Source organism: Bos grunniens, chromosome 14, assembly GCF_055505025.1.
Source record: "Bos grunniens cultivar Pamir isolate PY7600 chromosome 14, Bosgru_T2T1.0, whole genome shotgun sequence".
NCBI classification, from domain to species: Eukaryota; Metazoa; Chordata; class Mammalia; order Artiodactyla; family Bovidae; genus Bos; species Bos grunniens.
In genome coordinates, this window is record NC_141178.1 from 31,235,634 (window position 1) to 31,253,156 (window position 17,523).

Here is a 17,523-nt window from a genome sequence, read left to right on the forward strand (position 1 = left end):
GGTTCCAAATAGGAAAAGGAGTACCTCAAGGCTGTATACTGTCACCCTGCTTATTTAACTTATATGCAGAGTACATCATGAGACACGCTGGGCTGGAAGAAGCACAAGCTGGAATCAAGATTGCCAGGAGAAATATCAGTAACCTCAGATATGCAGATAACACCACCCTCATGGCAGAAAGCGAAGAAGAACTAAAGAGCCTCTTGATGAAAATGGAAGAGGAGAGTGGAAAAGTTGGCTTAAAGCTCAACATTCAGAAAACTAAGATCATGGCATCCAGTCCCATCACTTCATGGCAAATAGATGGGGAAACAGTGGAAACAGTGGCTGACTCTATTTTTCTGGGTTTCAAAATCACTGCAGATGGTGCCTGCAGCCATGAAATTAAAAGACACTTTCTCCTTGGAAGGAAAGTTATGATCAACCCAGAGAGCATATTAAAAAGTAGAGACATCACTTTACCAACAACAGTCCATCTAGTCAAGGTTATGGTTTTTCCAGTGGTCATGTATGGATGTAACAGTTGGACTATAAAGAAAGCTGAGTGCCGAAGAATTGATGCTTTTGAACTGTGGTGTTGGAGAAGACTCTTGAGAGTCCCTTGGACTGCAAGGAGATCCAACCAGTCCATCCTAAAGGAGATCAATCCTGGGTGTTCATTGGAAAGACTGATGTTGAAGCTGAAACTCCAATACTTTGGCCACCTGATGCGAAGAGCTGACTCATTGGAAAAGATCCTGATGCTGGGAAGGATTGAGGGCAGGAGGAGAAGGGGACGACAGAGGTTGAGATGTTTGAATGGCATCATCGACTCAATGGACATGGGTTTGGGAGGACTCCGGGAGTTTGTGTTGGACAGGGAGGCCTGGCGTGCTGTGATTCATGGGGTCACAAAGAGTCAGACATGACTGAGCAACTGAACTGAACTAATCCAAAATATAAAGGAGCACTTATAAAACTCAACAAGAACAAAACCTGTTCAAAAAATGGAAGAAGGATTGGAGATTATGATTTTTCCAAAGAATTTCTGGTTGGGTTGCAAAAGTAGGAATGCAAGTGATACCAGAATAACAGGCAAGTTTGGTCTTAGAGTACAAAATGAAGCAGGGCAAAAGCTAACAGAGTTTTGTTAAGAGAACGCACTGGTCATAGCAAAGACTCATTTCCAACAACCCAAGAGATGAGTCTACACATGGATGTCACCAGATGGTCAAAACTGAAATCAGATTGATTAGGTACTTTGTAGCTGAAGAAGGAGAAACTCTATAGAGTCAGTAGAAACAATACCTAGAATGACTGTTTCTCAGATCATGAGCTCCTTATTTCAAAATTCAGGTTTAAATTGAAAGAAGTAGAAAAAAACCACTAAACCATTCAGGTGTTACCTAAATCAAATCCCTTATGATTATACACTGGAGGTGATGAATAGATTTAAGGGATTAGATCTGGTAGACAAAGTATCCGAAGGACTATGGATGGAGATTTGTACCATTATACAGGAGGTAGTAACCAAAAATATCTGAAAGAAAAAGAAATGCAAAAAGGCAAAGTGGTTGTCTGAGGAGGCTTTACAAATAGCTGAGTTAAGAAGACAAGCAGCATGCAGGGGAGAAAGGGAAAGATATATCCAACTGAATGCAGAGATTCAGAGAATAGAAGGAGAGATAAGAAGGCTTTTTAAAATGAACAATGCAAAAAAAAATAGAGGAAAACAACAGATGAGAAAGACTACAGATCTTTTATAGAAAATTGGAGGCATTAAGGGAACATTTCATGCAAGGATGGGCACAATAAAGAACAGAAACAATGATACCACTCTAATAACAGAAAGTGAAGAGGAACTAAAAAGCCTCTTGATAAGGGTGAAAGAAAAGAGTGAAAAAAGCTGGCTTAAACCCAACATTAAAAAAACTAAAATCATGGCATCCTTTCCCATAACTTCATGGCAAATAGAAGGGGAAAAAGTGGAAGCAGTGACAGAACTTACTTCCCCGGACTCCAAAATCACTATGGATGGTGACTACAGCCATGAAATTAATATATGCTTGCTCCCTAGAAGGAAAGCTAAGACAAACCTAGACAGGATAACATATTAAAAAGCAGAGACAGTAACCTCCAAAATGAATACCACAATAACAGAAAGTTAACTAAAATGAAAAGAATAGTATTATGTCCCAGATGAAGGAACAAGATAAATTCCCAGAAAGACAATGGAATGAAGTGGAGATAGGAAACCTTCCAGAAAAAAGAATTCTGAATAATGACAGATAAGATGGTCCAGGATTTTGGAAGAGAATGGAGAAGATGCAAGAAATAATTAGCAAAGACCAAGAAGAACTAATGATGGACTTTGGCATCATTAGATGGTTGAATGGCATGACCGACTTGATGGATATGAGTTTGAGCAAATTCTGGGAAGTTGGTGATGAACAGGCAAGCCTGGTGTGCTATAGTCCATAGGGGAGCAGAGAGTCAGACATGACTGAGCCACTGAACTGAACTGAACTGAGAAGAACTAAAGAACAAACAAACAGAGATTAGCAATATACTAGAAGGATTCAACAGTAGAATAACTGAGTAGGAAAATACGGTAAGTTACTTGGAAGACAGAATGGTGAAAATCACTGCTGCAAATCAGAATATAAAAAGCAGAGACATCACGTTGCAGAGAAAGGTCCATATAGTCAAAGCTATGGTTTTTCCAGTAGTTATGTACAGATGTGAGAATTGGGCCATAAAGAATGCTGAACACCAAAGAATTGATGCTTTTGAATTGTGGTGCTGGAGAAGACTCTTAAGAGTCCCCTTGGACTGTGAGGAAATCAAACCAGTCCAACCTAAATGAAATCAACCCTGAATATGCATTGGAAGGACTGATGCTGAAGTTGAAGCTCCAATACTTTGGGCACCTGATGTGAAGAGCCAACTCAATGGAAAATATCCCGATGCTGGGAAAAATTGAGGGCAAAAGGAGAAGGGAGCAGCAGAGGATAAGATTATTATATAGCGTCACTGAGTCACTGAACATGAGTTTGAGCAAACTTTGGACAGTAGTGGATGATGGAAGAGCCTGGTGTGCTGCAGTCCATGGGGTCACAAATAGTCGAACAACCACAACAAAATTCATGCACAAATCCCACTAAAGTTGAATATGTCTGTCTTCTAGGTTATGTACTTTGAATCTTTGTTCTCATTAGTATATCACTATGCTTTCCCATAATACAAGTGATCCTTATCATTATTAATAATAAATTATACAGCATTCTTAATTTTACACATTCACAAGCTAATTTACCTATCAGAAATCTTTAAAAGATTAATAAATTCAGTTAATATTTCAAAATGAAAACAAAGTTATGACTGACAGTCTAAAGTTCTATGCATCATAAACTCTGTATGTTTTTCTAATATAAATATTGACACATATACACAATGTATGCATAAATACATACATATATAATGTAATGCACTGCCTTATTTCACAAGTAATGTTTTCAAGTATTTTCTTTAATCTGTCATATACTGTAAGTGCTTATTTTTTTCTAAGCCTCAGATTTTATAAAAGAAACAAGCACTAAATATCTTTTGCAAATATATATCACTCATTTTTAAAATATTTTCATTATGGCAAAGCAATACTCAGTCAACATAAAGATAAGCATTATTTTTTTCTTTACCTCTACAGATAGGAACAGGAAAATCCCATGAGGCTGTATTGACTGAATTGGCTATACAGGTGAGTTGAGGGTGGCCATCGAGGATATACCCAGTTACACAGCTGTAGCGGATCTTGTCTCCAACATCAAATCTTGTACCATATAACACACCTTTGGGTGGAACTCCTGGATTTCCACAAGAGCTACTCTGCAATTCTACAGAATAGAAGGAAGAGGAGTTTACAGTTATTTTAATACATATTTTTATGTTTTAGATTTATAAAATTACATGTAGATACAGATGTCCTTTTTCCTTTTAAGAAGATTTACAAAATAATGGAAATGTCCTCTATTTCAATTACATCAACAGAGAAGTATGGAAAAGGACCAAAATTTTACTGAATAGGTATTACATGCCTATCTTCATGCTAGAAAAATTTAGATATTTGTTATTAAGTTTGTAACAATTGTTTAAATTAGGATTAATTATTCATATTTTACACCTGGGTTCTATCCTTGGGTTTAGATATTTTATATTATTTTTGTAGCAATTTTTAAAATTAATGTTTATTACTCATATTTTACAATCAGGTTTTAGCCCTGAGTCAGGAAGATCGCCTGGAGAAGGAAATAGCAACCCACTCCAATATTCTTGCCTGGGAAATCCCATGGACAGAGGAGCCTGGTGGGTTACAGTCCATGGGGTCACAAAAGAGTCAGACAAAACTGAGCAACTAAACAACAAATAAATCACATTTCACAGACAATTAAAAAGAGCAATATCATTTATGTGGCTTTTTCAATGTTATATTCTACTAACACAGTAATATAAAAATCAAGTTTCATCAATACACTCTCCATTACTTTGATGCTTCTGCTGCTGCTGCTGCTGCTGCTAAGTCGCTTCAGTCGTGTCCGACTCTGTGCGACCCCGTAGACGACAGCCCACCAGGCTCCTCCGTCCCTGGGATTCTCCAGGCAAGAATACTGGAGTGGATTGCCATTTTCTTCTCCAATGCATGAAAGTGAAAAGTGAAAGTGAAGTCGCTCAGTCGTGCCCGACTCTTAGCGACCCCATGGACCGCAGCCTACCAGGCTCCTCCATCCATGGGATTTATCAATAAAAATATTAAGTAAAAATACCAAAATAAAAAACACTTTATAAAATGTAGTAGCAACTGTATAAAATCAACAATCATTTATGGATAATTAGTGCAGTAAACAAAGTTGAAATTTTATATTTTTACCCATAATATGCACATGGTACTTTTGAGAGTATTTCTTAAGTGAACAAAATTTTTTGTTTGTTTAATTTTTCAATGGTACTGAAAAGAAAAAAATCAGTGATGAATTTCAAATGAGGTCAATCAGTGAAAGAAGTATTGAAGATTCATAGAACTTTCCTTATATACATTAGAAATAAAGTATATACTTTCAGTTTAAAGCAATTATTTAAAGTTCCCAAGCCTAGAAATGTAAAGAACTTGACTATTATTAATTAAATATCAATGGTTTCTATAAATAACAGGCAATTCATTAAGCTACCTTAGCATTTAATTATACATTATAAACTACTATTTGCAAAATATTTTAAGTATCTGTAACCATGGTTAATGATTTTTAATATTTCACTTTACCATTTCATAAAGGCAAATTCTATAGTTCATTTTCAGTAAAATTTAACACATTTATTTCCTGTAAATTTTCAGTCATTCTTTACAAAATATTTTTGAAATGAACAATTTATTTTGGAATAGTTAATTTTTAAGAAAATTTAGTTGATTAATAGATGAGCTGTTTGCTGCAAGAGAGGGGAGGTTAATAAGTTTTGATGAAATGAGTTAAGAATTCAATCCCTTGAATATAGTAAAGAAAAAGGAAATAATTTTAATGAAATTACCACTTGTGTTTTTAGAATAAATCTGTTCCTTCCCTCTCACCCCTCAAGAAATAATTGAGGTCAGGACTTCAATTATCATGAACTTTTACATCTAGGGAAAAAGGAGTTTCCAAATTATTTCACAAGAAGCTTCAGGTGTAGAAATGAAAGGAGGAAAAGAAAAAGTGTCTAAATAGTTGCTATGCTCAAATTTAACTTTTATTTACATGAACAAATAAACATTACACAGAAAAAAGTACTAAAGCAAAAAGAAAACATATGAAGTGAATCACTGAATGCATAATAACACTGATTCGAGTTTTAAAGATTACCTAATCTTACCTCTTGCCTTGTGGCTGAATTATATTGAAAACAAAAGACAGATAATAATTTAGGCTGTTTCAAAATTGAGCTAAAAGAAAAAAATCCAAAATATATCTGGTTCTCCTCTTCAGGAAACTGCTGCTATTGTTTGCCCTTGTTCTTTGACCTTCATTAAAAATAACCTACCCATCATCCTCTGTACATTGAGGAATTCATGAACACATTATTAAGAACTTTCACATTCAGGTTTAATAGATCCCAATTGTATAGCCATTGCTCATGGTTTCTATTTTTTGTCCCCTCCCAACCCTTTAATTTGGGACTTCTCTCTCTATGCTGTTTATGTCCATTTTAAAATGCAGAGCCAAGAAATATATGTTATTAGCTGGAAGAATTATATGCTTCCCAGATAGTGATAGTGGTAAAGAATCTATCTGTCAATACAGGAGATGTAGTGAGACAGATGTGGTTTGATCCGGAAGATTCCCTGGAGTAGGAAATGGCAACCCACACCAGTATTCTTGCCTGGAATATATATATATATATATTCTGTATATATATAGCATTTTTTAAAATGGTGGGCTACTCTCCAACTCTGCAACCCAATGCTATGTAGCCCATCAGGGTCCTCTGTCCATGGGATACCTATAGCGGATTCATGTTGATGTATGGCAAAACCAATACAATATTGTAAAATAATTAACCTCCAATTAAAATAAATAAATTTATATTGTAAAGTAATTAACCTCCAATTAAAATAAATTTATATTAAAAAATAAAAATGCTATATTCTGATTAAACATTCATGTTTTATTCTTGATTTTTCTAAATAGTGTTGCAATATGAACTTTTACATAAAATTAGCTTTTTGTCATTACCATAAGAGTTGTAAAACTAGCTAAGATAGACTAATTTTTAAACACTGCTTCTACCAGCAATCAAGAGTTTGAATTTCAAGAGAAAACGAAGATATACATGGAGAGGTAGCTCAGTAATACACGTTGCAAAGTAATCTGATGCTGGGAGGGATTGTGGGCAGGAGGGAAAGGGGACAACAGAGGATGAGATGGCTGGATGGCATCACTGACTCGATGGACAGGGAGGCCTGGCATGCTGCGATTCATGGGGTCGCAAGGAGTCGGACATGACTGAGCAACTGAACTGAACTGAACTGACAATTAATTTAATTAATTTATTCATCAGAAGCTCTTGAGGTTTACCATTAACAATGCTCTATGATATGTACCAGTGTAAAAAACACCGCATTCCCTGCTTTCTAAAAATCAACAGTTTGAGGAATCTAATATCCTCAGTCATTGAAACCAACTCTGAACCATATTCTGATTTAAGCATTCATTTTCACACCTTCAGTTCAGTTCAGTTGCTCAGTCATGTCAGACTCTTTGCGACCCCATGAACTGCAGCATGCCAGGCCTCCCTATCCATCATCAACTGCTGGAGTCCACCCAAACCTATGTCCATTGAGTCAGTGATGCCATCCAACCATCTCACCCTCTGTCGTCCCTTTCTCCTCCTGCCCTCAATCTTTCCCAGCATCAGGGTCTTTTCCAATGAGTCAGCTCTTCGCATTAGGTGGCCAAAATATTGGAGTTCCAGCTTCAACATCAGTCCTTCCAATGAACACCCAGGACTGATCTCCTTTAGGATGGACTGGTTGGATCTCCTTGCATTCCAAGGGACTCTCAAGAGTGTTCTCCAACACCACAGTTCAAAAGCATCAATTCTTCGGCACTCAGCTTTCTTTATAGTCCAACTGTCACATCCATACATAAACACTGGAAAAACCATAGCTTTGACTAGACAGATCTTTGTTGGTAATGTCTCTGCTTTTTAATATGCTGTCTAGGTTGGTCATAACTTTCCTCACAAAATACCTAGCATCATATATAATTTCCCTCATTGTACAGAAAGGGAAATTGGGAATCAAGTAACTTTCAAGGCCACACAACTAGTAAGTTTTAGACTTGGGTATGTCTCTAAATTAAAAGACTTAGATCATTGCACAAGTACATGCTGTTACCCAATGAAAAGTGATGTTCATTCCACAAATGTTTATTAAGCAGTTGTCATGGGCAATGTTTGGGGGACTGTTGTTCAATCGCTCAGTTGTGTCCAGCTCTTTGTAACCCCATGGACTACAGCACACCAGGCTCCTTTGTCATTCACTATCTCCTGGAGTTTCCTCAAAATCATGTCTATTAAGTTGGTGATGCTACATAACTGCCTCATACTCTAGCACCCCCTTCTCTTAGTTTTGCAAATGACAGACATGGCTCTTCCTTCATAGAGTTAATAAATGATGCTAACCAACAAAATAAATGACTACAGAATATTAATTATAATGTAGTAATTGGGATAACCAAGACCCCATTTTGATTCCTGCGTCAGAAAGATCCCCTGGAGAAGGTTTAGGCTACCCACTCCAGTATTTCTGGGCTTCCCTGGTGGCTTAGACAATAAAGAATCCACCTGCAGTGCAGGAGACCTGCATTTGATTCTTGGGTTGGGAGGATCCCCTGGAAGAGGGGAAGGCAACCCACTCCAGTATTCTTGCCTGGAGAATCCCCATGGACAGAGAAGCATGCAGTTCTTGGGGTCACAAACAGTTGAATTGAGCAACTTAGCAGGTAGGTAGTTGGGATAAAAGAAACATACAGGCTTAAATAAAAGTATATAATTGAGAAAGTTTAATTAGTCTAGATTATGACATAAGTTTTTTTTTTCTTTTTTATATTATTATGTTTTTTATTTTTATTTTTTTACAATATTGTATTGGTGTATACCCATGGTGGATGCATGTTGATGTATGACATAAGTTTTAAAAACAGGATAAAGACTTAGCTAGAGCAGGGATCCCCAACTCCTGGGCTGCAGTCTGATACCAGTCTGTTAGGAACCAGGTGTGTTCACCTCCTGAACACAGCAGGAGGTGAGCAGAGGGCTACTGAGCAAAGCTTCATCTACCACTCCCCATCGCTTGCATTACTCCCTGAACCATCTCTTCCTCCACCCCAGTCAATGGAAACTTTGTCTTTCACAAAACCAGTCTCTGGTGCCAAAATCTTTAGGGAGCTAGAGGGGGAAAAATATGAGAATTATCAAGCATATTCAAAATTTAAAGTATAAGAATCAAAGAACTCTAATAGTTATTAGATTTAAAAATATAGTGAAGATAGTTCTATGGCTGTGATAAGGTTGAAACTAAATTTGTATAAAAGTATTCCAAAAGGGTTGGCCAAAAAACAGATTTATGTAGTGAATATACTGGAGAAGGAAATGGCAATCAACTCCACATTCCTATCTGGAAAATCCTGTGAACAGAGCCTGGTGGGCCACGGTCCATGGGGTCACAAGGAGTCAGACATGACAGTGACTAAGCAGCAACAGCAGTGAATCTATATAACATGCATATGTCATGAATAGAAAAGAGAACTTCTCCATCATTAAATGTTACTGTGAGAGAGATACTATAAGTACTTCCAGAGAGAAAAACTGAGAGTAAATAATTGGAATCCCTAAATGTATATATGAGCAGAGATTTTCATATTATGTATGATATGTACAGTGTGAGTTTACTAATATATACTAATTCAATTTAATATGAAAAACTGCATTAAATAGGATCACCAAAATTAATTTTAAAAAAGAATAACAGCCAAAATAATGTATGTATACTATTTGGATTGGGGAGTATCAACTTTAAAGGGCTGTTGATAAGATTACATAAAATTATATTTATATATATATATATATATATATGTCATTTATATGCTGAGCGAGCACTCAGTACATGGTAGATGTTATTATTAGCTCAACAAACTGCAACTTTACTATTATTACAATCAATTTTGCATTTGAGACATCTTAATTAGGTGTGATTAAATTATGATCTACTAAAGGTAGGGTCATGACTTCACTGTGGACAAAAATGTCACTTGCCATATCAGTAAACAAAGGATGCTGCAGCCATCAAGCCATGAGCCACTGCATCCACACCCAGTTGTACACCTTTAGGCAACTGAGGATGGAGAAATAAAGGAAATTGACCCTTCGCACCTATTATGATTAAGGTAAGGTTCAAGTTAAGACCCTTTGTACCTGTTAAGGTACAAATTAAAGGAATGATTTTGTTGAGTCTACATCTTTGCATTTTTCTACACATAGAAAAGTGCTAAGTTCATTAATTTGAGATGTCTAGTTTTTTTTATAATAGTAATATTTTTGTGTTCCAACTACCCATTGTTATAGGATTTTGGTTTTCTGTTTTTGAGGGTTTTTTTTTTTTTTTTTGCAAAAACTTCTATGTATAGTGGCTCTTCCCTTACCTCATCAGAACAGTCCCTCAGAGCTATCTGAGAGATTCTCTCTCTGGCTTAAGTCCTCAGTATGTATGGCAAATAAAACATAATTCTCAACTTTTAGGTTATGCATGGTTTTCAGTCAACATCATTAAATGCTAATTATTCAAGGTGTAATCTCAACTCCTGGCTTCCCCATGGCACAGCAGTAAAGGCAACTCAGGAGACACAGGTTTGATCCCTGGGTGGGGAAGTTCCCTGGAGGAGGAAATAGCAACCCACTCCAGTATTCTTGCCTAAAAAGTCCCATAGACAGAGGAACCTGGCAAGTTGCAGTCCATGGGGGTCACAAAGAGTTGACCATGAATATGCATGCAATCAAGAATCTCAACTTTCAGTAGACTTGTATAACAATATTTACAAAATGTCACTGACTCATTCATTCTTTCATCTCTTGGTTGGTATCATATCAAGCACCATACAAGGTACAGTGCTTATAGAAAGATCTTCCCTGTATTGCAGCCTAACATGATCCCAATAAGTTAAAGAATAAAACGTTAAAAAGACAATTTAAATCCTGAGAGTATATATAAAGAACTATAAAAGAACAGAATCATATTTTTCTTGGAGAAATTCAGTAAAACTGCCAAGTAATTTAGAAAAAGATGAGTGATTTATACTAACAAACACATTAAAACAAACTTGGTTCTAAAAAAATAAATCCCCATTTGCTAGGAACACATGGGTACTTGTGAAAGGCCAGATACTTAGCAAAAAATCGAGAAGAAAACCTGACCTTGAAAACTGGCATAAAAATCAAATGAAAAAATAATGGATACCATGACTATACAATTGCATAGTTGTTCAGTCAAAAAGATGAAGCATGATCCTGCTGAGATCAATTAACAATGCTTTAAAACATTGTGAAATTATATCTACTAAGGGAAGTAAAATCATGTTGTTTATATTTCTTACAGAAAATTAATCTCAGGGTTTTATTTTCCAGGTGATTAAAAATAATTTAGAAGAGTGTAACATCAAGTTTAACCACCTTAGTACCTCTCATCCTGAGACTACCAAGCACTTAACTAATACATTTTTTAAAACTTTTTTTTGTAGTACAAGATGTTCTTTTATCACAGATACTGAGCCATTTCACTCACATAGGACATAAATGGTCTTTGAGAATTCATTGGAGACTCTGGTTTGACTAAACATTTGTGAATATTTTGAATCAGTCATTCTATTTATCATGTGCCCATGGACTTTTATTTCAGTAGATATAATCAAATAGAATTTACTTCTTTACACATTTGCCTATTAACATCTTGAAACAGGGGCTCTAATTCATCTTTGTGTATCAAGAACTTGGTACACTGTGTGGTAATTTGGCAAGCAAACAAAGAATTGTTCAATCAATTGAGTTATCTCCTTTGATAGAAAAATATAAAAGATGATCATCACAGAGTTTATAAGAGTAATGTTTAGACACAAAACAGTAGATGGCAACAGGTGCAATAGAAAAGAGTAGAAGGCATATCATGAATTAAACGTGTCTCATAATAAGCAAAGAAACACATTGGCACCAACTTGTATGGGTAAAATTACATAGTTGTGTCATTCAAAACTGTTTTCTTATGCAAACATATTAACTGAAAAAAGCCAGTTTCTAATCATGAGAATAAATCCTAAGCTGCTGGTCATACCACAGTTCTCAATGGGATTTTGGAGATGGAACAAACATTAGGCCACATTCCTTATTTTAGAAGTCATCCTGAAGCTTCGAAAAGTCTCAGATTTAGCAATCAAAAGGATAAATTCCCATTTTTAAAAAATTATTTTAACTTAATGAAAAGGAAGTCAAACTACTGACTCAGAAAAATAAGAAATAAGAGCAGAGGAAAGGCTAACAGAGTTTTGCCAAGACAGTGCACTGGTCATAGCAAATACTCTCCTCCAAAAACACATGAGACGACTCTACACATGGACATGACCAGACGGTTAATACAGAAATCAGATTGATTATATTTTTTGCAGCCAAAGATGGAAAACCTCTACAGAGTCAGCAAAAACAAGACCATGAGCAGACTGTGGCCCAGGTCATGAATTCCTTATTGCAAAATTCAGATTTAAATTGAAGAAAGTAGGGAAAACCACTAGACCATTCAGGTATGACCTAAATCAAATTCCTTATGATTATACAGTGGAAGGGACAAATAGAATCAAGGAAATAGATGTGATAGAAAAAGTGCCTGAAAAACTATAGAAGAGTTCATAACATTGTACAGGAGGCAGTGATCAAAACCATCCCCCCAAAATAGAAAAAGGCAAAATGGTTGTCTGAGGAAGCCTTACAAATAGTTGAGAAAGGAAGAGAAGTGAAAGACAAAGGGAAAAGGAAAGATATACCCATCTGAATGCAGAGTTCCAAAGAATAGCAAGGAGAGATAAAAAAAGGCTTCCTAAGTGAGCAATGAGAAGAAATAGAAGAAAACAATAGAATGGGAAAGACGAGATCTCTTCAAGAAAATTAGAGATACCAAGGGAAAATTTCATGCAAAATGAGCAAAATAAAGGACATAAACAGTATGTATCTAACAGAAGCAGAAGATATTAAGAGGTTGCAAGAATACACAAAAGAACTATACAAAAAAAAATCTTCATAACCCAGATAACCATGATGGTATGATCAATCACCTAGAGCCAGACATCCTGGAGTGCAAAGTCAAGTGGGCCTTAGAAAGCATCACTATGAACAAAGCTAGTGGAGATGATAGAATTATAGTTGAGCTATTTCAAATCCTCTAAGATGATGCTGCAAAAGTGCTGCACTCAGTATATCAGCAAATTTGGAAAACTCAGCAGTGGCCACAGGACTGGAAAAGGTCAGTTTTCATTCCAATCTTAAAGAAGTGCAATGCCAAAGAATGTTCAACTACCACACAGTCGCACTTATTTCACATGCCTGCAAGGTCATGCTCAAAATCCTCCAAGCTAGGTTTCAACAGTATGTGAACCAAGAACTTCCAGAGGTACAAGCTGGATTTAGAAAATGGCAGAGGAATCCAAATCAAATTACCAACATCCTTTGGATCATAGAAAAGCAAAGGAATTCCAGGAAAACATCTACCTGTTTCATTGACTGTGCTAATCCTTGACTGTGTGGATCACAACAAACTGGAAAATTCTTAAAGACATGGGAGTAACAGACCACCATACCTGCTTCTTGAGAAATCTGTATGCAGGTCAAAAAGCAACAGTCAGAACCAGACATGAAACAACAGACTGGTTGCAAATTGGGAAAGGAGTATATCAAGGCTGTATATTGTCATCTTGCTTATTTACTTATATGTAGAGTACATCATATGAAATGCCGAGCTGGATGAAGTACAAGCTGGAATCAAGATTGCTGGCAGAAATATCTAACATAACATCAGATATGCAGATGACACCAGCCTTATGGCAGAAAGCGAAAAGGAACTAAAGAGCCTCTTGACAAAGGTGAAAGAGTAGAGTGAAAAAGCTAGATTAAAGCTTTCATCCAAAAGCTTTTTGAATATTCAGAAAACGAAGATCATGGCATCCTGTCCCATCACTTCATGGCAAATAGATGGGGAAATGATAGAAGCAGTGAAAGACTTTATTTTCTTTGACTCCAAAATCACTGTGGATGGTGACTGCAGCCATGAAATTAAGACGCTTGCTCCTTGGAAGAAAGCTATGAAAAATGTAGACAGCATATTAAAAATTACTTTTTAAATTTTTAATTCAGACATTACTTTGCTGACAAAGATCCATACAGTCAAAGCTATGTTTTTAATCAGTCGTGTTGTATGGATGTGAGAGTTGGACCATCAAGAAGGCTGAGCACTGAAGAATTGATGCTGTTGAATTGTGGCATTGGAAAAGACTCTTGAGAGTCCCTTGTACTGCACTGAGATCAAACCAGTCAATCCTAAATGAAATCAACCCTGAATATCACTGGAAAAACTGATGCTGAAGCTGAAGCTCCAACACTCTGGCCACCTGATGGGAAGAGCTGACTCACTGGAAAAGACTGTGATGCTTGGAAACATAGAAGGCAGGAGGAGAAAGGGACAACAGAGATGAGATGGTTGGATGGATCCCTGACTCAGTGGACATGAGTTTGAGCAAGCTCCAGTAGATGGTGATGAACAGGGAAGCCCTGCATGCCACAGTCCATGGGGCCGCAAAGAGTCCACATGACTGAGTGACTGAACAAGAACAAATCTGCCTAAATGAAAAATAGATTACTAGACTGATTGTAGGGGAGGGGCTGCTGCTGCTGCTAAGTCACTTCAGTCATGTCCAACTCTGTGTTACCCCATGGATGGCAGCCAACCAGGCTCCACTGTCCCTGGGATTCTCCAGGCAAGAACACTGGAGTGGGTTGCCATTTCCTTCTCCAGTGCATGAAAATGAAAAGTGAAAGTGAAGTCGCTCAGTCGTGTCCAACTCTTAGTGACCCCATGGACTGCAGCCTACCAGGCTCCTCCACCCATGGGATTTGCCAGGCAAGAATACTGGAGTGAGGTGCCATCACCTTCTCCGGTAGGGGAGGGGAGGAGTATATAAACAGAATGTATTGGGTTGGCCAAAAAGTTCATTTGGGTTTTTCATCACACTGTATGCAAAAACCCAAATGAACTTTTTGGCAAACCCAATATTTCAAGCAAGAGAAGGACAAAAGTCTATTGCCACTTTTTTTTTTTTTAATTAACATAAATTTTTGGCTGGGCTGCTATTTCCAAAGGAAGTTAGTGTGAAATAGTGGAAATTTCAGTGTAAATCAAACATATAAAATTGTATGCTACCTAGGTAACATCATTCTACTTTGATACTGAGGTAGGGCCCATAGACAATAGAGATAAGTTTTGCGAGTTAGATCAAGAGTAATGGTTAAATAGAAAAATCTACTGCACAATATCAACAGACAGTAATTTAGTGGATATGTACTTTTTGTTCTGTGATTAACAGGCAATTAATGTTCTTTCAATTTCAAATATCAGTGCCCTTTTGGCAAAATAAATTTTACCACCTAAAATGAACTTATGAAGAACAGTATTTTTGTTTTGTAAACTATCATAGTTGGAATGATATGGGTGGAAAGGTCATGTAAAATGAAAAACATTATGATTATTTAAACCTAACTACATCCTGTATTGCTACCAGAATCTTAACAAAGCCAAAGAAAATTAGAGAATGAAAATATATTAGCAGTCATCCTCACTTTAATGTTTCTAGAAATGGAATAATGCTACATCTGGCAGTGGTAGCATTTGACAGCTTGCTTCAGAAAAACAGGAAAACATGAATAGACTTTCCTCTTTATATGACAGAATTGGGACAAGTATCGTTATTAAGACTTTTTGGATAAAAGTAACTTCTTTTTTTTTTTAGCAGTTTATTTATTTATTTTAAATTTTATTTTATTTTTAAACTTTACATAATTGTATTAGTTTTGCCAGATATCAAAATGAATCCACCACAGGTAAAATGATGTGTCATACTGGTTACAGATAACTTACTAGACTATATCTTTCTCCAATAGGATGAGAGATGCCATTATATTTCAGCAATTAATCAATTATCAAATAATTATTGAATCCTGAGGTATAACTATCAAAGGGCTATAAAAAACAGGTCAACATAGCTGTTGTTTAGACCTTATAACTCAATTGAAAACATAAAACATGCATAATACAATCTTCTGGCAATTAAGTAATCAAACTGATTTCATAAGCTGAAAAATTTTTAAATATATATTTATACAAAAGAAAGGATATTGTATGAAATGAGATGAGTAGGATTTTAGTTGGGGAGGACTCAATAAAAGTCAAATAAATCACATGAATAAAGACCCAGAGATAGAAATGTACAAGATGTGATCAGGGCAATATACAAAATTAATGGCTTAAGCAGAATACCATATACATGAGAAAACCCTTCAGAAAATAATTTTAGGGTTAATAATTTTAGCTCCCCCAGAGTCAATGCTATGCTAATGCTGCCAAAAGGCCCCAAAATGAAATGACTTAAATAGACAGTAGTTATGACCCCTCTATGTGACTCTCTGACAAGTCTAGGCTAGAATGGAACAAACTGCTGTCGGTAAGCAGAGACCCAATCATTTTCTATTCTGTTGCTCTATCATTCACTTAGGCCATGAAGCTGTAGTGCCAGGCAGGTTGAACTCCACGCTACTGGGAGTTTAGTCAGAGGATGTTCAGAGAAATTCTCCTTCCCCTCCCTTTATTCCTGACACAACCATTTCTCTTTACTACATCTTCTCAAATTTCCAGGTATCTGGGAAATGGATAGGTTTTTGTTTTGTTTTTCCATTAAGGTCACCTCTAGTTCCTCATGGATCTGTTAAAATAAAATGAATGGTCAAATAAAACACCCCTATGTGGATAAGGGAAGAAAAGAGAATATTCCACAAACAGTGGTCATGGAAATAGACAGATCCTGTTGATCATACCCTTGAAAACCCTGCTTCTGCTCTTGAGAAGGTGCCCATTTATCCTGTCTCGTGCTGTTGCCTACCATTTCCTGTCAAATAGTTCTTCCTTGTCTATATTTTCCATGGAGAAATTTGAAGTGGGTATTGGAGAATACACTATCCTTGGGGTACACATTTCATATGTCCTACAGCTGTTAATGCAGGCTTGGTGCTTGAAAATTTCCATAAGTACTGAATGAAAGTGAAAGTGTTAGTCACTCAGTCGTGTCCAACTCTTTGCAATCCCACAGACTGTAGCCCATCAGGCTCCTCTCTCCATGGGATTTTCCAGGCAAGAATACTGGAGTTGCCAGTCCCTTCTCCAGTGGATTGTCCCACCCGAGGGATCAAACCCAAATCTCCCACACTGCAGGCAGATTCTTTACCATCTGAGCCACCAGAGAAGCCCTGAATAACCAAAGAGTTTTGCAGATGAGTTATAGGATTTATTTGGATAAAATTCCCTTTAAAAACTTAATAGGAACTGGTTTTATTTGCTTCCAGTCATTTTCATGTGCCAGTAAACACTCTCCTCCCAACCCCAATTTGCTTTAACCATTCTCTTTTTGAAGCTACCTTGCATTGATTGGTCTAGTGGTTTTCCCTACTTTCTTCAATTTCAGTCTGAATTTGGCAATAAGGAGTTCATGATCTGAGCCACAGTCAGCTCCTGGTCTTGTTTTTGTTGACTGCATAGAGCTTCTCCATCTTTGGCTGCAAAGGATATAATCAATCTGATTTCAGTATTGACCATCTGGTGATGTCCATGTGTAGAGTCGTCTCTTGTGTTGTTGGAAGAGGGTGTTTGCTACAACCAGTGCA

At 36.7% G+C, this 17,523-nt stretch overlaps 1 protein-coding gene across 3 annotated transcripts in view; it reads right to left on the reverse strand.

Moving 5' to 3' along the window:
- Window positions 1–17,523, reverse strand: part of CSMD3 (CUB and Sushi multiple domains 3) — a 1,478,779-nt gene that overhangs the window by 1,150,958 nt on the left and 310,298 nt on the right. For all 3 annotated transcript variants that reach the window (XM_086335396.1, XM_086335395.1, XM_086335397.1), the window contains exon 4: window positions 3,678–3,872. In XM_086335396.1, coding sequence (XP_086191522.1) covers window positions 3,678–3,872 — 195 coding nt within the window. The remainder of the gene's footprint in view (window positions 1–3,677; window positions 3,873–17,523) is intronic.